This window comes from Fusarium verticillioides, chromosome 8, assembly GCF_000149555.1.
Source record: "Fusarium verticillioides 7600 chromosome 8, whole genome shotgun sequence".
NCBI lineage: Eukaryota > Fungi > Ascomycota > Sordariomycetes > Hypocreales > Nectriaceae > Fusarium > Fusarium verticillioides.
In genome coordinates this window covers 1,297,392-1,315,935 of record NC_031682.1, presented here as the reverse complement: position 1 = coordinate 1,315,935, position 18,544 = coordinate 1,297,392, and the positions used below count along the sequence as shown (strand labels likewise).

At 50.3% G+C, this 18,544-nt stretch overlaps 8 protein-coding genes across 10 annotated transcripts; 4 read left to right on the top strand and 4 right to left on the bottom strand.

The window, feature by feature from the left end:
- Window positions 1-226: 226 nt before the first annotated feature.
- Window positions 227-2,394, top strand: FVEG_07326 (hypothetical protein; the record flags this gene model as incomplete). Its single annotated transcript, XM_018895932.1, has 4 exons — window positions 227-338; window positions 396-464; window positions 513-931; window positions 979-2,394. 4 exons carry the CDS (start codon window positions 227-229, stop codon window positions 2,392-2,394), a joined length of 2,016 nt encoding a protein of 671 aa, XP_018753297.1.
- Window positions 2,395-3,717: 1,323 nt separating this feature from the next.
- Window positions 3,718-6,825, top strand: FVEG_07327 (carnitine O-acetyltransferase). 2 transcript variants are annotated; one of them, XM_018895933.1, is made up of 4 exons: window positions 3,718-4,174; window positions 4,507-4,564; window positions 4,630-6,292; window positions 6,350-6,825. In XM_018895933.1, the coding sequence occupies exons 1-4, from the start codon at window positions 4,106-4,108 to the stop codon at window positions 6,474-6,476; spliced, it is 1,917 nt and encodes a 638-aa protein (XP_018753298.1). In that variant the 5' UTR covers window positions 3,718-4,105; the 3' UTR covers window positions 6,477-6,825. The 2 variants fall into 2 exon arrangements, with proteins under 2 accessions (XP_018753298.1, XP_018753299.1); XM_018895934.1 differs by lacking the exon at window positions 3,718-4,174 and having other exon boundaries at window positions 4,401-4,564.
- Window positions 3,757-4,107, bottom strand: FVEG_16074 (hypothetical protein; the record flags this gene model as incomplete). The annotated part of the gene is made up of 3 exons (XM_018905314.1): window positions 3,757-3,810; window positions 3,880-3,967; window positions 4,034-4,107. The coding sequence occupies 3 exons, from the start codon at window positions 4,105-4,107 to the stop codon at window positions 3,757-3,759; spliced, it is 216 nt and encodes a 71-aa protein (XP_018753300.1).
- On the bottom strand, window positions 6,330-9,196 carry FVEG_07328 (hypothetical protein). The gene is made up of 5 exons (XM_018895935.1): window positions 8,695-9,196; window positions 8,338-8,629; window positions 7,938-8,260; window positions 7,375-7,888; window positions 6,330-7,324 (listed from the first exon to the last, which is right to left on the bottom strand). The coding sequence occupies exons 1-5, from the start codon at window positions 8,739-8,741 to the stop codon at window positions 6,881-6,883; spliced, it is 1,620 nt and encodes a 539-aa protein (XP_018753301.1). The 5' UTR covers window positions 8,742-9,196; the 3' UTR covers window positions 6,330-6,880.
- An 89-nt stretch (window positions 9,197-9,285) lies between these two features.
- Window positions 9,286-11,731, bottom strand: FVEG_07329 (hypothetical protein). Of its 2 annotated transcripts, XM_018895937.1 has the most exons (3): window positions 11,553-11,731; window positions 10,939-11,500; window positions 9,286-10,845 (listed from the first exon to the last, which is right to left on the bottom strand). In XM_018895937.1, exons 2-3 carry the CDS (start codon window positions 11,237-11,239, stop codon window positions 9,710-9,712), a joined length of 1,437 nt encoding a protein of 478 aa, XP_018753303.1. In that variant the 5' UTR covers window positions 11,240-11,500; window positions 11,553-11,731; the 3' UTR covers window positions 9,286-9,709. The 2 variants fall into 2 exon arrangements, with proteins under 2 accessions (XP_018753303.1, XP_018753302.1); XM_018895936.1 differs by having other exon boundaries at window positions 10,939-11,731.
- Window positions 11,732-12,022: 291 nt separating this feature from the next.
- FVEG_07330 (minichromosome maintenance protein 3) lies at window positions 12,023-15,592 on the bottom strand. Its single transcript, XM_018895938.1, has 3 exons — window positions 14,936-15,592; window positions 12,337-14,872; window positions 12,023-12,282 (listed from the first exon to the last, which is right to left on the bottom strand). The coding sequence occupies exons 1-3, from the start codon at window positions 15,006-15,008 to the stop codon at window positions 12,249-12,251; spliced, it is 2,643 nt and encodes an 880-aa protein (XP_018753304.1). The 5' UTR covers window positions 15,009-15,592; the 3' UTR covers window positions 12,023-12,248.
- On the top strand, window positions 15,518-17,467 carry FVEG_07331 (exocyst complex protein EXO70; the record flags this gene model as incomplete). The annotated part of the gene is made up of 2 exons (XM_018895939.1): window positions 15,518-15,731; window positions 15,783-17,467. 2 exons carry the CDS (start codon window positions 15,518-15,520, stop codon window positions 17,465-17,467), a joined length of 1,899 nt encoding a protein of 632 aa, XP_018753305.1.
- Window positions 17,468-17,683: 216 nt separating this feature from the next.
- On the top strand, window positions 17,684-17,992 carry FVEG_07332 (hypothetical protein; the record flags this gene model as incomplete). The annotated part of the gene is made up of 1 exon (XM_018895940.1): window positions 17,684-17,992. One exon carries the CDS (start codon window positions 17,684-17,686, stop codon window positions 17,990-17,992), a length of 309 nt encoding a protein of 102 aa, XP_018753306.1.
- Between the last annotated feature and the right edge of the window lie 552 nt (window positions 17,993-18,544).

Below are 18,544 nucleotides of genomic sequence, written 5' to 3'. Positions count from 1 at the left end.
CAGTCAATTCGCGCCAAAATTTCTCCAAAACGCGACCCATCTCATCGCCGGACTCCATCAACATCACGACGCTAGCGACATCGAATTCCCGACGACGTACGAACATTCATCTCTCTGTTCTGTGATAACCCTCTCGCCAAATATCGCACAATAATCTGATTGTGCGCGCTCGATTGATTCGCCCTCCTGAACTACCGCTCGCGGTCTGATCGCGATAACCATAAAGATGGACGACTCTGCTACCTATGGCTCGCCTGGCAACGGTGCGTCGCCCAACAGCAACCCTATCCTCGCCCAACCCCCCCTACAGCCAGATTCAGGTGCAGGCGACAACGAAGGTATGTGCGCATTGCGATTGCTGCTCCCTCGATCAAACACGTACTCACGGGAAATAGACATCCAGATGTCCGAGGGTTTGGCTACTGAGTCAAATATCAAACAGGATAGTACAACTCCTGCACCAGGTAACCAGACTGTTTGAAGTATGATGGAATATTTACTGAGACATCCAGCTCGAGGCGATGAGGTGATGAACGATGCGCCCGCTGATGATCCCAAGACGAAAGAGGATGGAGTGGCCGCTACAGAAGGTCAAGAATCCAAGTCAAAGGAGGTTGTTGAGTCGGCGGCTCGCGACCATCTCATCGCGCAGACTCACGCGATTGTCCTTCCCAGCTACAGTACCTGGTTTGACATGAATGCTATTCACGAAATCGAGCGTAAAGCTATGGCCGAGTTCTTCAACAACCGTAACCGGAGCAAAACACCAGCTGTATACAAGGATTACCGCGATTTTATGATAAACACATATCGCCTCAACCCTGTTGAATATCTGACTGTCACAGCCTGCCGCAGGAACTTGGCTGGTGATGTTTGCGCCATTATGCGCGTCCACGCGTTCTTGGAGCAATGGGGCTTGATAAACTATCAGGTAAGGATCTTTGTCATGGCATTTTGATGTTTCCTGACATCCAATAGGTTGACGCCGAGCAACGCCCATCACACGTTGGACCACCATTTACTGGCCATTTCAAGATCATATGCGATACTCCCCGAGGCCTACAAGCTTGGCAACCTTCTGCCGACCCTGTGGTTCTTGAAGGCAAGAAGAGCCAAGATACCGACCAAAAGGCTGTTGCTGCCGCCCCCGCTAAAGGAGAACAGAACCTTGAAATTGGACGAAACATTTACGAGGCCAATGCCAAGAACACCCTCATTAACAAAACTGAAGGCAAGACCAACGGTGAGACGCCAGCCACCAATGGCGCAGCTGGTGCCGATGATGCCACCAAGGCCCCCATTGCCAAGGTTCATTGCCACCAGTGCGGCAACGATTGCACTCGGATATACTATCACAGCAACCATACAGATGCTAACCCCAAGGCCAAATATGACCTTTGCCCTAACTGCTTCACCGAGGGTCGCCTGCCTGCCAACCATAACAGCAACATGTATGTCAAGATGGAGAACCCCACCTACACTTCGACCTTGGACCGCGATGCTCCTTGGACGGATGCCGAGATTCTGCGACTCCTTGAAGGCCTCGAGCGATTCGACGATGATTGGGGTGAGATTGCAGAGCATGTGGGCACCCGCACACGGGAAGAGTGTGTTCTCCAATTCCTTCAGCTGGATATTGAGGAGAAGTATTTGGACTCTGAGGCTCCCCTCAGTGCCCCGACTGGCCTGTCTCTGCTTGGACCTCAACAAGGGCAGCTTCCCTTCAGCCAAGTTGATAACCCCGTCATGTCTGTCGTCGGCTTCCTTGCTAGCTTGGCAGACCCGGCCAGTACAGCAGCGGCCGCAAGCAAATCAGCTGAAGAACTCAAGCGCAAGCTCCGCAAGCAGCTCGACGGTGACAAAGCCAATGATGATTCTCAGGCCAACGGTGACAGCAAAGCCAAGAGTGACTCTATGGATATCGACCTCCGACAAGAGACCACGACGACTACGACCACAACGACGACCACCACAAAGACCAACGCGCTCGCATCCATTCCTCTGGCTTCGATAGGTGCCAGGGCTGCTGGATTCGCATCTCATGAAGAACGCGAGATGACTCGCCTGGTTTCCGCTGCTTCGAATGTGACACTACAAAAGCTTGAATTAAAGCTCAAGTATTTCGACGAGATGGAGGCCGTCCTGCGTGCGGAGCGACGAGAGCTTGAACGGGCAAGACAGCAACTGTTTCTCGATCGATTGACCTTCCGACGTAGGGTTCGAGAAGTGCAGGAGGGCCTGAAGGCTGCCGCGGCTGTTGGGGGCGAACAAGGCGTACGACTTGCTCAAGAAGCTATGAGCGAAGGAGATCGGTTGAGCTTCCAGGCTGTCCCAGGCGCGCAGGCTGTCCCACCTCCCAGTAGTGATGGCCAAATCAAGAGCTATGAGGCATGATGGACGAAATTGAGACAGGGTAGCGTGAGCTCTAATTAGGGGAAAGCACTGTTTGGACACTTGGAATCAAAGTCACGGCGTCTGGTTTGTGCAAGGAATTGAAGTGCCGGGATTATCGCCGATCTCAAGTTGTGTCACTTTCTGTCGCTTATATGAGACCTGCGTCGGGGCGATGGTGGTTCAATTGTGACGGATGAGATTGAAGCACAACCTTGTTCAGGGTCTCTGCAGTCACTGCCTGGAGACAACTTGGGAAATTCTTCAAAAAGCAACTTGGCCGTTGATGGACACAAGGCCTGCGAGTCAATCTAGTCTTCTGGGGATTGTGTACTAGTAGTTGCATGGTATAGATGCTTTGGTGGTTTTGTCGCAGCAGAAATTATTTGGTCAATGAACGGTTGGGTTGTAAATTGGCGAATTGGAATGTTTTATGTTAGCTGTTATGCTCTCTGCCGATCTCTCTCTCTCTCTCTCTTGTTATGTAATCCATGGCTATCAGATTGTATTATGTATGTTGAGTTTTTCTGTTTGCAATAATTGATTGAGGCAGTTCATATTGTGAATGCCAGGCCACACCAATCAATCAATCAATCAATCAATCAATCAATCAATCAATCAATCAATCAATCAATCAATCAATCAATCAATCAATCAATCAATCAATCAATCAATCAATCAATCAATCAATCAATGGTCGGGCAAACGGGAAAGAGACAGTATACAAGGCACAGTGTAATAGGCCCAAGTTCCCACCCAATACTCTCTCCGTATGACGATTTAAGGGTTTGGAAGATGTCAATGGACGATGGACCAAGGGAGCAAGTGTGTAGTATGTAACATCAAATGGAGATGAGCTCTCTCCACTTCCCCACGATCAAGGAAAACCGGGGGTAGGTATGTACCCTAGATTCAGGCCTCGACTACTTGTGAAAAAGGACTGGAGACATGTGAGCACTCTAAAAACAGAGCATAATAAGCTGACTGACGGACGACCTTATGATGGGAAAATGCTTCGACTTTGTCTGACCCTTGTAGTTGAAACAGGCGGCGATGCCTGCCCAAGGTACCCGACCTTATAGTCCCCAGAAGAGGCTCAAGCCCAGTGATTGATTGCCTCGGAGATGGTGGATCTAGGTAAAGGTATACGGAGCATAGATACAAGACGTGATTGGCTGGAGTGGGCATGGGCATGGATACAATCCGGATCAGTGATCAATCATCAATCCATCCCGTCGGCCCTTGAAAGTTGGTACCTCGGCCCAAGGCTTTTGAGGGGCCCGGGCGGGTGACGTCTCGGTCACAAGCAAACGTCGTATGTATCGACTAACTTATTACTTACATACATACAGTACTAGTACTAAGTTACTCCATAACAAGTCTCGCGCTGCCCTGGCTGATATCGTTGCGGCTGTCTGTCTAGACTAGTTCTGTATCCAATCCATCCAGTCTAATCTAGTGACCCTTGTCAGGGCCCTACCTACTTACTCTACAGAGGTACAATCGACTCCATTCTGGAAGCTTGCCGTCTTCTGAGCCGAGGCCAGAGCAATAAGCGTCGTGTGCGAAACCGGCACTATTGCTTGCGGTTACAATATAGAAAGAGGCTTGACAAATATTTGTCGCATACATACATATCTACCCCATCTCATCTCGGCTCTCGTCTCGACCTTTCCTACTCTTCTTCTTTGATCGCTTGTCTTTCGCGTTGGCCATGTTGTTGACTTCAGCCCGCTCGCCCGCCCTTAGGAACAGCTTCCGTAACTTCACCAAGACACGCGCCGTAAGTCAACCCCTTTGCTCGTTATAAGGAAGCATCTTTGCATGTGGTCGACAAGGAGAAAAGGCATGGCATTCTATCTGCTATCCTCTCCTCTCCTCTAGTTCTCTCTCATGGATGGATGCCGAGTCATTGGCGGGCGGGCGGTAGGATCTAGGAACTCGGGTCCTAGGATTGCTTGCTTGTGATCGAATGCTCCACTCGCCCGGATCCATGAGAGTTGGATGAACAGGCATCATAGCAGCTCTTCCACTCAAGTCAATAATCTTTGCCCACTTCACCATGAAACTCGCCTGCTCTGACCGATAATCGTATCTGACAATTTGAGAAAACAGGCGCAAACTCTCATTATGGCCCCCTCAAAGCGAGCTAGCAGCTCCGCCGCATCCTCAGGTATGCGCTATCCCCCACAAGCCTGAACTACTCGGACCCAACGTGCTGATATAAATTACGAGTAGGCTATGTTGAGAACCACTCCAAGGGACCCATGCTGCGATGGCAAGACTCCCTTCCTAAATTGCCCGTCCCAACACTTGAGGAGACTGCGAAGCGTTATCTCAAGTCGCTCCACCCCTTACTATCTGCCAGCGAGTACGAGGCGAGCAAGAGGGCCGTCGAGGAGTTTGTCCGCCCTGGTGGTGTTGGCTCCAAGCTTCAGGAGAAGTTGGTGGCCAAGCGCGAGGACCCCAATACCAAGAACTGGATTTACGAGTGGTGGAACGATGCGGCCTATCTCTCATACCGCGATCCCGTCGTCCCCTACGTCAGCTACTTCTACTCTCACAGGGACGACCGACGAAGAAGAGACCCCGCTAAGCGAGCTGCTGCCATCACAACCTCTGCCCTCGAGTTCAAGAAGCAGGTTGACGCCGGCACCCTTGAGCCAGAGTACATGAAGAAGTTGCCTATCTGTATGGATAGCTACAAGTGGATGTTCAACGCTTCTCGTGTTGCGGCTAAGCCAGCCGACTACCCTGTTAAGTTCTCAGCTGAGGAAAACAAGCACATTGTTGCTATTCGCAAGAACCAGTTCTTCAAGATCCAACACGAGGTTAATGGAAAGCAGCTCAACACTTCAGAGCTTGAGCAGCAATTCAAGCGTGTCTATGAGCTTGCCCAGCGTGTTCCTGCTGTTGGCGCTCTTACTTCAGAGAACAGAGATGTCTGGACTGACGCTCGTGACATTTTGCTCAAGGCCAGCCCCAAGAACAAGGACGCTCTCGAGGCTATTGAGTCGTCCTCTTTCGTGGTTTGCCTTGACGATGCGGCTCCAGTCACACTCGAGGAGCGTGCTCACCAATACTGGCACGGTGATGGTGCTAACCGCTGGTACGACAAGCCTCTGCAGTTCATTGTCAACGACAATGGCACTTCTGGCTTCATGGGCGAGCACTCCATGATGGACGGTACTCCCACTCATCGCCTCAACGACTACGTCAACGACCTCATCTTTGGAAATAAGCTCGATTTCTCTGATCCCAGCATCCGATCCAACTTGCCGGAACCACAAGTCCTCAAGTTCGATATCACAAAAGAAGTACAGAGCGAGATTGATCGTGCAACCAAGGACTTCAACGATGTCATCAGCAAGCACCAGCTCGCCGTTCAGGCCTATCAGGGCTACGGAAAGGGCCTGATCAAGAAGTTCAAGTGCTCTCCTGATGCTTATGTTCAGATGGTTATCCAACTCGCCTACTACAAGATGTATGGCAAGAGTCGACCTACTTATGAGTCTGCTGCTGTCCGACGTTTCCAACTTGGACGTACCGAGACCTGCCGAACTGTCTCTGACGACTCTGTTGCCTGGGTCAAGTCCATGTCTGATTCCTCCATTGACGACAAGACACGCGTGGACCTCTTCCGCAAAGCCATCAATGCCCATGTGGAATACATCACCGCCGCCTCCGATGGTAAGGGAGTCGATCGACATCTCTTCGGTCTTAAGAAGCTTCTCGAACCCGGCCAAGAGGTCCCTGCCATCTACCAGGATCCCGCATACAGCTACTCCAGCTCATGGCATTTGTCCACCTCTCAGCTTAGCTCAGAGTTTTTCAACGGTTACGGTTGGAGCCAGGTCATTGATGCTGGTTTTGGTATTGCATACATGATCAACGAGAACAGGTATATATTGCACCTCAAAATACCAATGGAGAAAGAACTCTACTAATATGACGATAGTCTCAACTTCAATGTCGTTTCCAAGGGTCTGGGCAGCGACCGCATGAGCTACTACCTCAACGAAGCAGCTAACGATATGCGCGAGCTGCTCACGCCTACTCTGGAGCCCCCCAAGGCTAAACTGTAAATATACACACTGCAACATATTTCTCAGGCGGAAGGAGTCTATTGCTGTTGGATGGATTGGCATACTGTCGCGGTTCAGATTGACGGCGTTTTTGCTTGTTGGACAATGTACTCTAGACTTGACCGTCTTTTTGTGCGATGTCAGATAGATGGCACTAGATATCAGAGCGACATGTTTTTTTCTCTTTTTCTTAGCAAAGGCAGCATAGATTACACAGCCAAACCAATGATTGGAAAAGGTTCCAAACTTCTAAAAAGAGGCACCCTTCACTCCCGGTGTTAGCTGCCATTACACGTCTAGATACATGTGATGCGGGCCCAAATAACTACACCACAGAAAATTGTTCGGAATATCCTACCTGTCCTACTCTTGCATATGGGGATCCAAGGTATGTACCATCTGTTTTAGCCAGCATGGGCCACAATTTCGTTGACCAAGTCCCCCTTAGACTCGTCGTAATAGGAGCAGATTTGCGAAGGCAGGGGCACCTCCTTGTAGTCATCGTCTTGGCCAGAAATAACGTTGAGGTTGACACCTGCTGATTTGCTGGTGAAAACCTTGGTTCCTATACTCTCCTTGCTGAAGTAGATCTGGGCACTGTCAACCTGATCCAACATGACAGTTGGGATAGTGCCCATGACCTGAAGAGCAAAGTTGTTGGCTTTGACAACATCGACTGTCGAAACGAGGGTATCAACGATCAAGGACAGACGAGTGGAATTCTCGACTGTGACCTGGTTGGCCTTGCCCCTGACAATGATGGTGGTGTTGTTACAACGGCTAATGAGAACCGAGTGTGTAAGTGAGGCCTCAATCTCAATTGGCTCGGCCTCTTTCTCGTAGTTTTCCTGGTGAAAGTTAGCAACATGCTACCATACTTTTCGCACATAGAACATACAATAGTCCACTTATTGCCTTCTAGTTCCTTCTTGGCTGGCTTCTTGATACGCATACTCTCGGGCTTGGGCTTCTTGCCGGGAGCAGGGCTCTTACCCCTCTGACCACTTGAAACCGTTGAGCCACTGCGAAGTGACGGATTCTTGTGCGTCATTTCGGACTTATCCACTTTACGCAGACCCTTGGTGACAGCGTCGCCCTTGTTGAGCTCTGAGAAGACAGCTCCGAACCCACCAGATGATGCAGGCGCAGGAGCATCATCTGTCTTGATATCGAGAACAGGGGGAGGGCCAGGAGGAGGAGGGGGAGGGGGAGGAGCACCACCACCAGCAGGTGCCGGGGCAGTGGGAACGGAAGCGGGCGCGGAACCAGCAGACAATGACTTGAGAACTTCCTGAGCAGGTTGGCCATTCGAATTCCATGGAATGCCTGTTGGGAAGTATTGCTTGACATAATCGGCAAGATCGCGGAACATCTGATAGAAGCTCTGAACCCATTCGATCTGCTTGGAGTCCCTGATAGTATGGTTAAAGTTGATCCGCTCAAGCCAAGTGACTTACTTACTTATCCTTCTGCTCCTTTAGAACTCTGTTCCCAAAGAATTGAGCCGAGCCAAGGCACTCGTCCACGTGCTTATAGGGGCGAGTGTCAATAGTAACCCATGCCAGAACCATGATACCATCGGAGACAGTGCTGAGTTGCGTGTACATAGGGCTAGGACGGTTGGCGTCTTTGAGCTCGGTAACAGCCATCAGTGCCTCGTTGATGGGTTTGATGAGGCTCTCATATACCGGCAGATCAGGTCCGGAGAGGTTTGGCTTCTTCGCCTTTGTGGAAATCAGCAGAAACTTGCGCTGCTCTTGAAAACCAGATTTGACGAGCGCAGCCTAGTGTTATACCATGATTAGTCTCTGCCCCGTAGAAGGCTTTGCGTGTTCATAATCCTTCAGATGGTTGTGCGTACCTGCTCAGCTACCAATCCCCCTAGCTGGTGGCTCAGCTTCACATATTTATCAACGGAAGTGTTTAGGAAAGCATCAAATTCCTCGATAGATTCTGGCAGTGGCTCGGCGACAGGTTCGGGCTTCGCGGCAGCAGGAGTAGTGGCCTTGGAATCGGAAGCGGCTGGCGGAGGAGGAGGAGCGGCTAAGGAGGGGTTTGGAGGTGAAGGTATCGCCTGGTTGAGAACGGTGGCATCGGCAGGAGGCTCGGTCGAAGAAGCGATATCTTCGAGGCGCGAAGTTGCGGCTTCAAGCCTGGATGGCGTTTATCAGCGTCTGCACATCTTGGACTGACAACGCAACGAGCGTAAAGAGCTTACCTCTTGATGAGCGTGGTTAAATTGTGCATCTGACTGTTAGCAGCCATGTTGGATAATCGGCCGTTGGGTTGTTATTTGGTCGAGGTGCCGGACTGAAAGCGTTCTACTGAAAACACAATAAGGTGAAATATGCTTAGGCCCCTGAAGGAATAGTTGATCGGGTGTCAGCGGCGTGCTCAGGCAACAGGATAGTTGCTTTGCACTGATTGCGCAAAACGAAACTTGGAGTAGCTTTCAACTTATAGGTCGCAGGTTCCTGGCTAATGCCACGCAAAATTGCAAGAAAAAGAACAGCAAGCTTAGTGATTGGCTGAATCAATGCTGTTTCTTTCGCTAGGTATGCAATTAAGAGAAAGTTCAGCAACAGACAATTGAACAGGTAGGGGAGGTAGCTAGGTAGATATTGAAGATGAGACGAGGTGAGGTGATTGGATCTCGGTGCAGGAGGTTCAAGATCCAAAAAGGGATGGATGACTACTAACTACTAAGTTAGGTACCTACCTTAGGTCCTATTCTAGGTAGGGACAGGGGAAGCAGTACGTAATATACGACAAGTATACTTTACGCTGGGCGCCTCGAGTGACGTGGGGACGAGTACTGTCTAAGTATATTCCACAAATCGGCCACCTAAGCTCCAAAGACGTGGCTAAGGTAACCTAACCTAGAGGGGCACGACAACCCAAGACTTGAACACCTCCCAAGCTGGGTAAGTATCGCAACAGCTTGCCTTTGGTACGGATACATAGGGAGACATTCCATCAACGCCGGAACCGGGCAACCCAGCGCCGACTGATATAATAGACGCAAACCCAGACATCCAGACTGGTACTCCTCCGTACTCCGTACTCCATAGACCTTCCATACAAATAAATGGGTTACTTGGACCAGTTTATGGCTGACTCGAGCCTGAGTCCCTATACAAATGTGCTTTGTTCTCATTATTCTAAAATCGCTATAGCCCATCCTCATTTTATAATATAGTTTGTGATGTAGTATACTCAATGTTTCGTTTCATTCATAGACGTTTGCGAAATTCGCGGAGACGGTCCTCAACATTATGTCCATTCCAGGCCTCGCGGCCTTCAGCATCTCTACCAATCGTTGGAACACCGACCTGCTCAATGGCGAAGCTTGCGGCAACAGTGGCACAAGCTACAGCGTCCTCAAGGCTCTCGCCTCGGGCCAGAGCCACACCGAGGCCGCCTAAGAAGGTATTCCCACCTCCCGTAGGATCAACCACTTTGGATGGGTCAGTGTGATAGGCGGGAACCCATTTCTCGACACCAGGATCGACCTCGATCTCTTCGCGAGCCACAATCCCATCAGCATCTTGGAGAAGGCCGGCAAACAAAGCCTCCATATCCGTGTCTGGCTGAAGGCCACCCCTAACATAATCTTTCTTCCGTCGCTTGGTCGTCTTGGGGTCACGGCCTCGCTTTCTTCCTCCATTCTTCGCGATGTAGCATCCCTTCTCGCCAGCACGGATGACAAGAGAGAATGACTGCAGAGGCATGCTTGCAAGAAGCTGCTCGCAGGCTCTTTCTACAGCAATGGTAGAGATCTCACCTGTTTCTGGATCAAGTCCACTGTCACCCATGAACCCAGCCAATTCTGCATGGTTCGGGCTGCAGATATCGACAAGAGGTAAGCAGTTGGTGCAATTGAGCAACTCATCAGGGGTACACAGATCAGGCACAGGCTCCCAGATGAAGATGGGTTTGGTATATGTCTCAGGGGCCATGACCTTCTTTCGAAGTGAGGTGATTTCGGAGACAAGATCCCTACATCGATTTGGGGAGCATATCAGGTGGAAGGACCGTGATTTAAGCAGTGGTGGTGTCAGATCCTGAGCAGTCAAGCGCTTTTTGGGAGTCAGGTATCTGAAAGCTCGCTTCTCGGTAGTGCCTTCATAGCCGTTCCAGCCACGCGTGGTCAAGCGAAGCCCGTCATGACGGAACAGAGCCGAGGTGGACCAGCTATCGATGAGCGTAGAGAGAGAGGGCGGGAAATCTGAGCCCTGATCGACAATCCAGCCAACTGACACAGATTTGGGTGGGGGTGAGAACAGGCGAGCTCCAAGGGCTGAGTAGGTACCAGCGCCACCAAGGATGTCTTTGACGGGCGGAGTTGGCGGGATGAAGTCGATATCGTCTTTCCAGTCAAGTTAGTTAGTGTCTGATCCGAGTAACACAACAGTTTTGTAGACAAGGGCGCTGGCTAAGGTAGGTTAATGAATCTTCTCACCAATTATAAACATGCCCATTGTAACAAAATCGATTGGGACAGCTTCTTCGCCTGACGAGTCGCTGACCTTGCCCTCAATTATGGCCAACGGGGGATGTTTTGGGGGATTATCTGCTTCTGGCCCTGGCTTTGCCTCTGGTTCAGGTGCTGGTTCAGTGCCTGACGCACCTACATCACCGTTTTTGTGTTCATCTGCATCTTCAGATTTCGTTTGGTCTATGTCTTTCTCTTCCTCTACAACAACAGCTTCCTTGCTATCAATAGGCAGCCCAATCTCTGGAGTTTCGGCTACATCTGCCATGATGCTCTTGAGATGGATGGTAAGATAATGACCAGTTGTGTGAAAGGGTGCGAGACAGGCCTTGAACCGGCAAGAAACTCGCTAAAAAAGACACTGGCTATTCGATAGATGAAGGTCTTTTCTGCCGCGGAACTGTACAGTATCGGCTCATAGACTGGTCAGGAATAGAAATATTTAACAGTTGGTGGAGTTCGCGGTCAGAGTGTTGAGTATGAAAGCGAATCGGATCATGAAAAACAGGGGTTCAGACGCTTAATTTTGCTATACCAGGGTCAGTTTTTTTTTATGCTGGGAACTACTGTGACTCGAGTACCTATGTATAAGCTGTGATTCCTTTATAGAATCGTTGTATAGGTAGGCTAGAGTTGCTGATACGGAAAGAGATGGACTAACTTTCAAAGAGAACGGATGAGTGAGCGATTCTAAGCGACTTTGGTTTATTAAGCGGTGTCCGTGGTGGGCTGGGCACATCGGACCTAACTGCTGCCCACGTTGGTACACGTAAGGAAGGTTACGTACAGAAGGTGTCCTCTTTAGGTCGGTCAGTAAGGTAACTAGCGAACAGAACATATCATCGGACCTTATTGTTGTTGGTCAAGAACGCACCTCTTGAATTCACTCAAAGACTCTTTGTGTATCATATCTTGAGTACTTGATACGTGGCTTAATATTTACGGGAGATTTGGAGCTTCTCTTATCCTGGTCAATTCCTCCTCTTGGCTCGGCTCAACCGCCAGCATGTTCCATATTAGGCAGGCTTATTGTCCACAAATTGTACATAGAGTAGCTCCCAGTATCAAGGTCTCGATTAAGGTATTGAGAGAGGCCATTACAAACCTTGTGGAATTCTATTCACCTAGCATCAATCATTAACTACATAATTCGACCAACATCGTGTCATCCATGTCGTTATCAACTTCATAGTAGTATCAAGCCTACCAATAGATGCACCAAAACAAATCCCACCAACGCCAGTCGATCGCCTCGTATTGCCGACTCGTTACAATATTTAGATCTTGTACACAAGATCTCCCTCCGTGAACCTGAAATGAATGTTAGTAAGTCAACGCGTGGGTGCTTGCAATAAAGAGACTTACATAATCTGGTTTGCCTCTCCCATTTTCTGGAGCGCCTTTGTAGCCTCTCCTTTATCAAATGCATCGCGACGGTTCCCAATCTTTTTATTCACCGCCTCCACGACTGCGTCCAGCTCGGCCGCGTCATCTTCAAACAGGTCTGTGTTGAGAAGCTGACCAAGGGCTGTTCGGAAGGCTGTCAGTCGCTCAGATGTGATGGGAGCATCATCAATCGCCAGTGCCGCAGCACCGGTGGCAAGGTCCTCGTCGCCATCCAGCGACTCTAGCTGGTTCGAGGGTGGTAGCTGAGAGGCCGGAATTGACGATGCAAATGAAGCCTGCGATTGTGACTGGTCTTGTGTTCGCCGGCTAGATCTTCGCAATGTGCTTTGCGAGTCATCCTCAGGAACATCAGGTTCTCTGCTAGACCGGGCAGTGTCACTAGTTTCTCTCGCTTGGAGGCGACTGCTGTTGCGTGTAGCCCTCGAAGTCGACCTGTTTGATTGCGTGGCATTGGCAATGTCACCATCGTCATCTTCATCATCATCACTGGAACTCTCGTCGCTGGATGATGCAAAGTCAACTGTTTGAGTCTTTCTCCGCTTCTTCCGCGATTCTTCAACAACTTCCTTGAAAAGAGCGAAGCGTAAGATACCCTCTGCAGCAGCCGCATCACGCTCCTCCACCCTGTTTGACAAGCGGGATTTGGCATGTGCTGTGGCAAGACGAATGATGGTCTCCAGAGTACGGACGGTCAAAGGACTGGTCCTTCGCTGGTTGCCCTCCATCTCGTCGTTCCGTAGACCGACATAGATATCAGCGATGCGATCAGAAGCCTCTTGTGTCAGAATGGGCTTGATTCTCGTCTTCGCATATTGGATGTACTTCTTCATGAATGGGATGCTAAGGATTTCGGGCTTCTTGTTCGAACCGCGACCAGATGTGACTGTGACACCAGAATGTAGCATTGCATCATACTTTTGGTAGACTTCGGTTGGTCCCTGGGACTCAGTTTGGTTTGAAGCTGAGACCCCCAGAGACTGCCCACCTTGCTCACGCACAGGAGCACCTTCTTCAGTTCCTGGCTGGCGATACCGGTGCATACGAAGGACATGTTCCGATACGTGCCGGTCTCGCGTATCCTCGATGTCATCTGTGACGACAAATAGTAAATCGAAACGTGAGAGCAGAGAGTCAGGCAGTGCGATGTTTTTGTGAGGATCCTTGTGAGGGTCATATTGACCAAAAATAGGGTTAGCAGCAGCAACAACACTACAACGAGCATTCAACGATGTGTGAATACCCGCTTTTGCGATGGTAACAGTCTGCTGTTCCATAACTTCGTGGATCGCAACTCTGTCCACGTCTGACATCTTATCGAATTCGTCGATACAAACGACACCACGGTCAGCCATAACCATGGCACCGGCCTCCAGTCGGCGCTCACCCGTCTCCTTATCAGAAGTTACTGCTGCAGTGAGACCAACACCCGAGGAGCCACGACCAGTTGTTGCTATCGCGAGCGGTGCAGTATTGAGGACGAAACGTAGCAGCTGAGATTTAGCAGTGGACGGGTCACCGACCATCAGAATGTTGATATCTCCACGCAGATGTGTTCCATTCTCGAGGTTTTTCTCCATACCACCCAAAAGCATGAGTAAGATGGCCTTCTTGACATAATCGTGCCCGTAGATACTGGGGGCAAGCGATTGGGAGAGTAGCTCCAGAAGGTTCTTCTTCTTGGCCACCTTGTTGATGTTACGAATGTCGGTATCTGTAATGGTTGCAGTCGCCACACCACCTCCGGACTTCGAAGATAACAAGACAACATTATTCGTCAGAATCATTGTTTTGAAGAGAGCACTGTTGTGATTGGTATTGCGGTTGCCCAGCGTTCGATAAATGCCAACGAGCTGCACTCGGTCGCCGGGCTTCACACTGTCGACAAGGTCATCGTCTAGTATTGCATCAACTCCGCGGGGGAGCTGCCCTGCTGGTGCTCGCTCGGGCATTTCCTGGATGGAGATGGTCTGGTGGTCTCGGTATGTACAAAAGCCATACTCTGTAATAAGCGGGTTGCCGTCGTCGTCCTCGCGAGGGTAGACGCTTGAAGTGGTAACACCGTTGGTCATGGTCTGATCCTGGTACTCGCGAAAATGAAACATGTCTTTTTTCTCATTGTAGTGAACACTCTTCACGACCTTGGGGCGGATGAGAGAACATCGAGTGACAATACCCTCGATAGAGACCATGTAGTTGAGGAGATGAGACGACAATGTACGGGGATTGCAAGCGTTCAAGCCAAAGCTGCCAGCCCAAGCACAGTAATAGATTGTGTCTTTTGCGGTCTGGTCAGGCCGTGCCTGTGGAATGGTTTGGACGATGTTTTTCAGGGCTTGATCAAAAGCCAGAGTGAAATCGAAGGGCTGCTGTAAGAGGCCCTGTGCGAGGTCCGGGCTGTGGTTGCGCACATGATCGAGATTAACGGTCAATCGACGCTGGTTTTTTTGTAGCATAAGAATAATATCGGATCGATAACTTCGGACTTGAGGATCATCTGCAGAAAAGAGTTAGCCAGGCACAACGATCCATCTTTTTAGAGAACGGGCGGTGGACATACTGGGATCAAGAAATTCCTCCGCTTGACGTATGCGATCGCGCACGCCTTCATCTTGAAGCATAAAAGAATCCATGTCGGTGGTTCCTTATATTGTCGTTTCAATGAGCGACTTGGTCAGAAGTGAAGCCGATATGGAACCTGGTTAAGGTACTGAACGGTAATCAGATCGAGGGGTGAAAGTAAACCAGGCGGGGCGTTGCTAGGGGGCTGTTCGAAATTGCTGGCCCTGCCCGCGCTCCCTTCCAAAGAACGCGTCTCTCTCGCGTAAAGTGGTAGCAAGAGCTGGCCTCCAGAAGTGGCTGATGTGTGGCTACACTGGAACCTATTTCGGCAGGGAGAGCTAGTCCAGTTTCCGTAATGACCTACCTAAGGTAGGCCCTGGTCTTCAAAAGGGAGGTACTCCGTACGCCAAGCCTGCCTGTATTGCCTTATGGTAGGTAGGCTGGGATCTCCATGATCCTCCACGCGGAGCACTCATAACTCTCAACCTTAATGATCTCTCCCGTACGACGCCTTTCCTACACCATACACATAAGCCACTCCACTACCTGAACGGATGCTATTCAACGGTGTTCGTACACAATGTCGGTCGGACTTTCTGGCAACGCGCATACCGCTCTAGATGAAGAAGCAAGGGCTGAGGTTGACGTTCTCAATTCCCGGCTCGAAAAGACGACACAATTGACCAAGAAGATTCAATCATGCCTCAACCGACTCGAGTCGACAGGGAAGAGTGTTCAAGATGTTGCAGGGCCTCTGAATGGAGAGACCAGGCGACTGCAGATATTGGGAAATAGTAAGAAACAGACTCATGTCCAGCCAATCCTGATAACTAACGATTGGGTAGACGTTGATTTAGTCTTGGCCGCTATCGACCGATTGCGCCAACCTGCAGATAGCAAAAATGACGAAGAGCAAATCATTCGAGTCGGTCCCGAGAAGGCCGGCCTCTCCAATTACTTGGCTTCTATCAAACGTCTAGGCAAGGCCTTGAACGAGATGAAAGCCTCCAACTTACGCGCCAACCAACAAACGATGGCCGATCTAACACGACTCATCAAGTCTGGCAATAGTCAGCTAGAATCCCATTTCGAAACACTGCTGCGCGCTGAGACTCCTCGATCCATCGAGCCCTTGCACTTTATCACAAAAGACAAGCCTTTCCCAACACTACCTCAGGACAAAATAGCCCGGCTCGGTTTGGTGTATTCATATGTCATCGAGAGTCACCACAGCGGATCCTCTGAGCTCGCCCATATATATGCAGAGGTACGCGGCTCATACCTCTCAACATCTTTGGCCAACCTTGCTGCCGCAAGTGTCAACACCGCCAAGAAGAAGAGCCCAGATGCCGTCTACCGTGCGGGGACCAACGGTATAGGGACCTACTCTCAAGCTATGGAGGGCCTTTTTGTCTCCGAATACGACAATGTGTGCAGTGTCTTCTCGCGTGAGGATTGGGGTGTGGTCTTCCTGTCAACTTGCCAGGCAGCGATGGCTGAGCTTGCCCGAACGTTGCGTGAACTCAATGCTCATATCAAAAATCACCTCAACACCGACTGTTATCTGGCATATGAAATCACCGAGATCATCTCGGCTCTCTCGGGCAAGCTCGAAACACGCACCGGAGAATTGAAAGGGGCACTCGCTGCAGCCCTGAAGCCTGTTCGAGAGACTGCCAAATCATCCCTTGCGGAGCTCCTTGATGAGACCAGGCGCAAGATCAGCATGCTACAGATGTTACCCACGGATGGCGCCCCTATATCCCTCGTCTCGGAGACAATGCAGCGCCTTCAGACGATGGTACACTTTCTACGCCCTATCTCGAGCATAATGATATCATTAGGGGACGGTGGATGGAACTCCAACGCGGCAGCCAGCGGACGCTCGACCGATGCAATCCCTAGTCTAGCATCCTTCGACATAGGAGCGGATGGTAAAGACATCTTTTCGCATTACTGCACTGATACCATCGAAATGCTCCTCGCTGGTTTGGACCAGAAGTCGCGCGTGCTCATGAAGAGCAGAGCTGTTGCTGGGGTATTTCTGGCCAATAGCGTTGTCATCATTGGAAGAATGGTTCAGGGCTCAGAACTTAGCGGGCTGCTTGAGAACAAACTTGATATTCTCGAGCAATGGCGTAAAAAGGCAACGGCAGCTTATACGGATGTTTGCAAAGACCTTTCCGTCCACCTGTTCGACACTGTACATACCAATCGTGCACATCGTCCAACTTCTGGACCTGTCGACTCTACTTCGATCGTCAAGGGGCTGGGAAGCAAAGACAAAGACCGGATCAAAGACAAGTTCACGCAATTCAATAGCGCATTTGACGACATGGTTTCTCGACACAAATCATACAGCATGGAGCGGGAAGTTCGGCGAATGTTTGGGGAGGACATTCGCCAGAAATTACAGCCTCTCTACGAGCGGTTTTGGGACCGGTATCATGAAATCGACAAGGGCAAGGGCAAGTACGTCAAATATGACAAGACTTCCATTGCCGCTGTATTTTCCAGTTTGGCTTCCTGAGCATAGGGCAAAGGGGGTAATTGTGAGCCTAGACCTTTAGGCACTATGGACGGGGACGTGCCGATGAGGGATAGAACGACGCATTCTGCCGACCTATAGCAGCAGTTTCGCTCATGGTTCAAGGATGCTTATCCCAGATGATTATCACCAATATCTTGTCACCATCTTGGTTCACCCAACCAACCGGTCTCCCCGACCTTGTCTGAGGCACAGTGAATGAAACCTAAAGGTTTTATTCACCTGCTATGCCATCTCCCCTCTTATTTATTGCTATGCTCAATCCAACTTCAACTCCTAGCCATCTCAAAGATCTTGGGTAGCCATGCGAATCAGGAGTCGAGAAAAAGTGATTTGAGAACATCAACGCAACTGAAAACATTGTTCGGTCCTCCGGCCCATTTGTTGAGGCTGCAGAGGCGGCTGGCGAGTCGCAGAGCCATCAGGGGGGACACCTGGGACATGTGCCGCAGTAGTCGTGAGTCCCGAGATCGTTTGCTTTGCAACAGGCAGTACAACAACTGTTGACAGGCACCTGAGATTCGACAACGGCCATGGTGAAGGTGCTGAGAAAGTCTTTGAGAGGTTTGTGTAAGTCACCTAGCTCGTGTGGGGAAGACGGTGTTATTCAAGTTGAGATGAAGTGCTTTTTGCTTCAAAGGCCTGAAGGAGAACCGATCAACGATTCCAGAAGCTTTATACTCTGTCCATTCTCAAGGTTCTGAGCCAGCAATGCCACGATGGTCTTATCCGTGGACCCGAAAGTGAGGCTGGTGCTATTTCAATTCGAGTCGAGGTGGTCTTCGTATGTGGGAGGGACCGGAGATATGTGCAGGGGGGCTTTACTGCCTTCTTTCTACGGATGGATTGAAGCATGAAACAGTCCCACCCCCCACGTACTTAGCGCGTCATCATGCACAGTTTTATGTATGCTTCCTTCACCACATGCCACGGCGAAAATGAGAGCAACCCTTCAACTGGTAGCCATAGAGGTCATCGTCATCATGCATGTGACGCAACTGTTAGTCCGGTCTCCTGGAATTTGGCGCCACGCCAGTTGGGACTTGAATCCCGGTTCCC

Bases quoted from the DNA above. Each gene is read 5' to 3' on its own strand.
- FVEG_07327 (XM_018895933.1), top strand. From the start codon at position 4,106: ATGTTGTTGACTTCAGCCCGCTCGCCCGCCCTTAGGAACAGCTTCCGT. The intron at 4,565-4,629 runs GTATGCGCTATC...AATTACGAGTAG, and splicing joins CAGCTCCGCCGCATCCTCAG to GCTATGTTGAGAACCACTCC. The intron at 6,293-6,349 runs GTATATATTGCA...ATATGACGATAG, and splicing joins TACATGATCAACGAGAACAG to TCTCAACTTCAATGTCGTTT.
- FVEG_07328 (XM_018895935.1), bottom strand. From the start codon at position 8,741: ATGGCTGCTAACAGTCAGATGCACAATTTAACCACGCTCATCAAGAG. The intron at 8,630-8,694 runs GTAAGCTCTTTA...AACGCCATCCAG, and splicing joins TTAACCACGCTCATCAAGAG to GCTTGAAGCCGCAACTTCGC. The intron at 8,261-8,337 runs GTACGCACAACC...GTATAACACTAG, and splicing joins GGGGATTGGTAGCTGAGCAG to GCTGCGCTCGTCAAATCTGG.
- FVEG_07329 (XM_018895936.1), bottom strand. From the start codon at position 11,239: ATGGCAGATGTAGCCGAAACTCCAGAGATTGGGCTGCCTATTGATAGC. The intron at 10,846-10,938 runs GTGAGAAGATTC...TTGACTGGAAAG, and splicing joins AATGGGCATGTTTATAATTG to ACGATATCGACTTCATCCCG.
- FVEG_07330 (XM_018895938.1), bottom strand. From the start codon at position 15,008: ATGGATTCTTTTATGCTTCAAGATGAAGGCGTGCGCGATCGCATACGT. The intron at 14,873-14,935 runs GTATGTCCACCG...TCTTTTCTGCAG, and splicing joins GGAGGAATTTCTTGATCCCA to ATGATCCTCAAGTCCGAAGT. The intron at 12,283-12,336 runs GTAAGTCTCTTT...CATTCATTTCAG, and splicing joins GGAGAGGCAAACCAGATTAT to GTTCACGGAGGGAGATCTTG.